Raw genomic sequence first — 6189 nt, 5'->3', positions numbered from 1 at the left:
AATGGTACAAATTATTGCTGGAAAAAATACCTCTCACAAAATAAGTGATTTATGCTACAACAAATTATACAAGATTCTTATATTTCCTTACAGTTTTAAAGAAAAATAGTCATTCCGTAACATAACTTCTGCCTAATGACAACAGATTTTAAATTGTTAAAATATTTACTCAAGTTAAATCGAAATTAAGATTACGTCATTTCGGTAAGATATGTCATGTCGGTTAAGTGCTCTGGCGCGAGACTGGTAGGTCCTGGATTCGAATCTGGCTAGGCGGTATCGTGGATGCGCACTGCTGAGGATTCCCACAACAAGACGAAACGGTCGTCCAGTGCTTCCAGGTTTTCTACGGTGGTCTAGCTTCAACTGACTCACGATTTCAACTATACATAAAAATTATTTCAAATCTCCACCGAAACCCCCTTATCAAATTATCATTTAATTATCTACATGTTATTATAGGAATCATCATGAAGAACTACTTCTTTTGAATAATAACAACCCATCCAATTTACCCGATAATCAATCGTGTTAAAGACCGAAAACATTTAAATTCCAGCAAGTTTATTTCTTTTTTGGTCGATCTATCAGCTATTTACAGCAAATTAGACAAACATTATCGATAACAATGTTTCTCTTGTTAATAATAGTTAATAGTAATGATTATTATTATTATCGTAATACATAGGATTCAAAGGCAGTTGATCACCATAAATATCTCACTTCCGATCAAAAACATTACACCTCACCTGAACGTGTTCTGTATAGGGGAAAATCACTTTTTTTTTATTTTAAGGTTCTGTAAATACATATTAAATCGGGGATGATAAGGGAATATTTTATTGTTAACTTGAAATTCTAAATTTAAGAATGAAAATTTCAAAAGAAATATAGTGAAAAGTAAATTGTGTGCACTGACTAATATGAAGATGAATCTTGAATGTAAGGCAGTTTAATTAATTATTATAATAATTAATATATAATAATTAATATATATATATATATATATATATATGAAAGCTAACTGGAGTTTCTTGAGTAATGAATGATTGGCGCGATGATATATGGTTTTTTAAAGGACCAATTTTTTGTCCACATGCGTGTATGTATGTATGCATGAAAAAAAGGTTAAGACAAACTAAAGTTATTAAATGATAGTTTGAATGTGGAACAATCAAAATTGGATAAATAATTTTAACAGTGTTCATCACAATTTGAAAACACGAAAATCAAAGATAATGCATCCATGATCCATCACCAGCTAGATCCGTGGCTTTCGCATAACATGTTACACAATAATTTTGACCATGATTATTATCCCAAAATTGTTCACCAGTATGTGTTTCATATCGTATAGCAAATTGTGCTTTATCACCTGGTACCATTGTATCAGGAAAGATTAAACTAAATGAAAATTTATCCGTTACACCATCATATGATCCTTGAATGTATGATGCAGATGTATCGAAAAACGTAATCCAGTTGTTATATGTAATGCGAATAGTAACATGTTTCTCATAACCAAAACTTTTAACTCTTATTGTACCAGTTAATATACAACGTTGCATATCAATATGACAATCTTCTAGGCATACATTACTGGTAAGTACTCGACGAATAAAATTAGATGCTAAACCTGGTTGTGAGAAACATAAACCAAATTGTTTTGCACCAATTTTTGCAATGGATTCATCAGAATCTAATTGTAAATGTGATATAGCAGAAGCTGGTATTTTTGGTGGAGCTTCAGAATCATATACATGTCGTTCAGTTGCTAAATCAAGTCCTAGAGCATCAGCAAAACGAACAGCTTTTGGTACATATGTGTCTGAAAGGCTTCTATTGGATTTTAGTGAACTACTACGTTTTGGTTTAGTAGTTTCAGGGGTTTCAACTATATCTTTTACTGAGAATGCTTGATTACCTTCATATGGTAAGAAGGTTGATAAATCTGCTGAATTCTTTTTTCGATTGTTGTTAATATTTGTATGACAGACAGGGCTACGATCTCTGCTAGGTCGTTGTAAGGAATTCGGCACAGGAGGTCGAGATGATATATTGGAACTTTTATCTACTTTTTCAATGGAGCTAGCTGTTTCACTGGAGGGTGATAGGTCTTCCGTATGCTTATTTGATAAAATCTCACTTGAATCAGTATCTATTTCATTAGTTGTATTATCAATACAGAGATTAGACATTGCCCATGCCAATGTCTGATCTGATCGACTAACATCTGGTAAATTCAAATATATTTCAGGTGATTTATCAAAACATTCAGCTTGTAAACTATCGTCTTCCAGTGTATTAGGACTCAAAAGTGGGTAAGAATGATCGGATGAATTAAGTTGTCCAGGTGATGCATTTATATCATCTGATAATATTGATCCTACTTCGAAATTATATTCAGTTACATGATTGTCAATGGGTGTTTCTGACTTAATTGGTGTTGGCTTATTCCATGCGTACATTTTACGTACTTCAACTGGTACACTTATATCACTTGAATTAGATAAATTACGTGGTAATACAGAGTTTAATAAATTATGAACATAATTATCACGAGTTACCTTATCAATAAAACCGTTCACTGAATCCGACTGATATGAATCCAATAAGGTAAATGTTAAAGGACTAGATTCGGTACATAAATATCCAGGATCAGTAAATAATGCTGTAGAAATTGGAATTACTTCCGTATCAGTTAAAGGTTTACAATTTAATGTTTGGTTGATATCACAAAAATATCCATTTGTCAATGATGATATATTATTATAACTATTATTATTATTATTGTTATTATTATTATTATTATTATCAGTAACGTCTTTAAAAGAAGAATCCAATTTTATTTCATTTTCAGGAATATGATTTTGAAAAGAAAGTGCAAGTTTTTTTGTCTCTGTTTTTACATCCACTTCAAAATCACAAGTTGATGAAAGACAAGAAATGGCATTTTTCGTTGTACATACACCATTCACTTCATGTAATACTTGTGTATTATATGCGTCATCAATATTCTCATGTAGATTTGAATCATCAGATTCAAATTTATTATGATCAATTAGAATTGATGTAGTTGGCCAAGTATTGTCATATGGTGTAAAGACAGGGATACTACATCCAAAAATACTTGCAATTGTAGACCATATGAACCATTTGATATACACCCACGTAGAAACATGAGGGCGTGGACTAGTCGAAGTCCTAGGCTCTGTATTAATATCTGATGATATCGTTGATTCTGATCCACTGTGCCCAGTTGACGTCTTTAGCTCTGAATTCTGATGACTAGTATCAGACATCAGCTAATGACATTTTTAAAATATATTTCCCAAAAATTTATTTGTCTTGAAAAGTATCATAATTCTTAAACATAAATTTCCAGACGATTATTAGTGCACAAAGTATTTAGTGTGGTTTCAAACGGTTTCAAAACTACATTGGTCAAATAAAATAGCTAACTTGATTTAACGTGGGTAACAATTTCTATACCACGTAATGATAGAACTAAAAATCAGACCACAGCCCAATTACTTGTTAGGCAAACTAACTAACTGTTAAAATGAACCAATAAGCTTTCGAGGTCAATCACTCTATGGATAGCAATATTCTATCGGAAATATAATTATTTGATTTGTTTGTTTAAAAAAATGAGTGGGAGGAATAAGAGCGGAATAAACAACAACAACAATAATAATAATCAAATCAATAATTTGTTTATTTTTCTTAAAAATAGAGGGGGAAACACGATGCGTTTAGGTATTTTAGTTATTGTTAGTAAATGAAAGTATGAAAACAAGTAGTAAGTTTCTGAAAGAAAATGTATATCATGTTTATATAGTAATAATAATAATAAGCTAGCCTAATAAATTAATACTGTGTTACAATTGTAATCAACTTGAAATTGACCTGCAAAATAGTTGATTTTCGTACAAGATATTTAATGTAACAGAAACTAATATCAATAAAAGAGGATAGTTTTCAACTAGGGTTTTATTAGGCTGATTGATTCATATTCTTTTATATAATTGAAATCATGAATCAATTGAAGATAGACCACCATGGAAAATCTGGAAGCCCTGGACGTCCGTTTCGTTCTATTGTGAGACTCTTCAGCAGTACGCATGAGATATTTCCTGAAGTTCTAGTGAGAAGCAGTAACCAGTGGAGTTCAACCAGGTCTTTTGTGAGATACTAACTCACTGAAGACATTGGTGAATGGTTGCACAATTTCGCGGATTAGTTGAAGTTAGACATTAACACCGTTCGATGCCGACCGGCTCAGCGGTCTATCGGTTATGGGCTCCGGTTCGAGACTGGTAGGTCCTGGGTTCGAATCCATCGAGGCGGGATCGTGGTTGGGCGTTGCTGAGGAGTCCCATAATAGGACGAAACGGCCGTCCAGTGCTCTCAGGTTTTCTATGGTGATCTAGCTTCAATTAACTCGTGATTTCAACTATGAAAATACTAATTTCTCCACAAAACCCCTCTCAACTACAAATTATCAAAACAAGGAAGTATTAGACAATTATTTCATCTTAGTACGACAATCTTCAACCGGTTATGTGTAAAAATCCTAGAAACAAATAGATTTCGAGGGTTTTCAAGTCTTAGTGAAGGTACTGAGATGTGATAGTTTATATTTTGAAAAAAAGAGCAATTCTGAAAGGTACCATAATCCTAACTGTGTTATCTATTAGCAACTATCTCATTTCTTCATTGACTAACTTTACAGATTATAGTTTCTTATCAATATTTTTCAAATTTCTTCTGAAAGTTATTTATTAAACGTAAGTACTAGATGATTCCCTTGAGACTGCCAAATTATTTCATGATAAAATTCATTCTACGCTGATATCAGTAGAAAATACATTACAAATCATGATCGTACCAAAATAGTAAGTCATCTTAATTTTTTTATGATAATCTTTGTATCCTCACTGGTTGAATACTGACTTGCCTAATGTAGAACTGAAAATTACCAGTTCCAAATGTGTATCATTCATAAATCCTTAATTAAAGAAAACACCAGTTCATTGCTGCTTGATTTTTTATTCGTTTTCTAAATGAAATAGAAAATAAACATAGTTATTTAAATATATCCTTCTTTTACAGAAACATTCATTGATTTTTTTCACTCGTCATTTTGATTAAGATTACTTTTCATGCGTGACGACACCATTTTAAATCTAATAATAAAACCTTCGTAGCTTTCTTCACATCTATTATTAATCCACTTTACAACAGTTGTCAACATAAATTCACTTAGTATTGTTTATTTGAATCTTCCCATTGATGTTTGGGACTGTAACTAGTCAGTCTCTAATTGGTATATTTGCATACTGTGCGGATTGCCTCATCAACATATCCTAATAAATGGGTATGAATTCGAATTAATGATATTTTTGTCTAGATGCGTTCTAACATCCCATATTTTATAATTTTGTATTTAACAATTTTGCTTACAAAATGAGAAGCTAACGTTTCGTCGATTGGTTGAAGTTAGACACAAACATCATTAGATGCAGGCTCAGTGATCTAGAGGTTAGGCGTTCTCGCGCGAGACCGAAGGTCCTGGATTCGAGTCCTGAGTGAGGGATCATGGATGCGTACTGCTGAGGAGTCCAATACTAGGACGAGACGGCCGTCCAATGCTTCCAGGTTTTCAATGACGGTTCAATATTCATTGATTCACAATCTCAATCAAAAACTTAGCAATTTCCATAACTCCACACTGATAACATTTCAGAATTAAATTACATAAATAAAATAATCATTATGCAAATATTTTTTTCCTCAGGTTTTATATAATTGCTAATCTGAAATGAATATGTTGAAATATGCATATCGATGTTCATTTTAGTACTGTAAATTTAGTCAATGCTCAAATTGATCAAATAAACTATACACATGTAAAATATGAATTTATTTCAAATATTATAAAATGAATACAAGTTTGTGATTTCAATTAATTAGTTTTGCTATAGAACTTTTGTAAAACGAATGCTATACATTAATAATGAGATTAATGCTATTAAAAAACGATTATACATTCTGACAATGATGATGATGATGATGATGGTAATGAACCGATTAGTACTTGATTCGATTAGATGAATTTTATTTAATAAATTTTAATTACCATCTATCTCTTCTCTTACCATAATGTATTGGTCTTTTTTAAACTAA

The 6189-nt window shown here is 31.7% G+C and overlaps 1 protein-coding gene across 1 annotated transcript; it reads right to left on the bottom strand.

Moving 5' to 3' along the window:
- Positions 1–1229: 1229 nt before the first annotated feature.
- Positions 1230–5006, bottom strand: Smp_153700 (protein phosphatase 1 binding protein, putative; the record flags this gene model as incomplete). The annotated part of the gene is made up of 2 exons (XM_018790840.1): positions 1230–3305; positions 4983–5006. The coding sequence occupies 2 exons, from the start codon at positions 5004–5006 to the stop codon at positions 1230–1232; spliced, it is 2100 nt and encodes a 699-aa protein (XP_018645859.1).
- Positions 5007–6189: the final 1183 nt, after the last annotated feature.

The sequence above is a fragment of the Schistosoma mansoni genome (genome assembly GCF_000237925.1).
Source record: "Schistosoma mansoni, WGS project CABG00000000 data, supercontig 0013, strain Puerto Rico, whole genome shotgun sequence".
NCBI lineage: Eukaryota > Metazoa > Platyhelminthes > Trematoda > Strigeidida > Schistosomatidae > Schistosoma > Schistosoma mansoni.
Note: the sequence above shows the minus strand (reverse complement) of the source record. Positions and strands in the feature narration are given on the sequence as shown.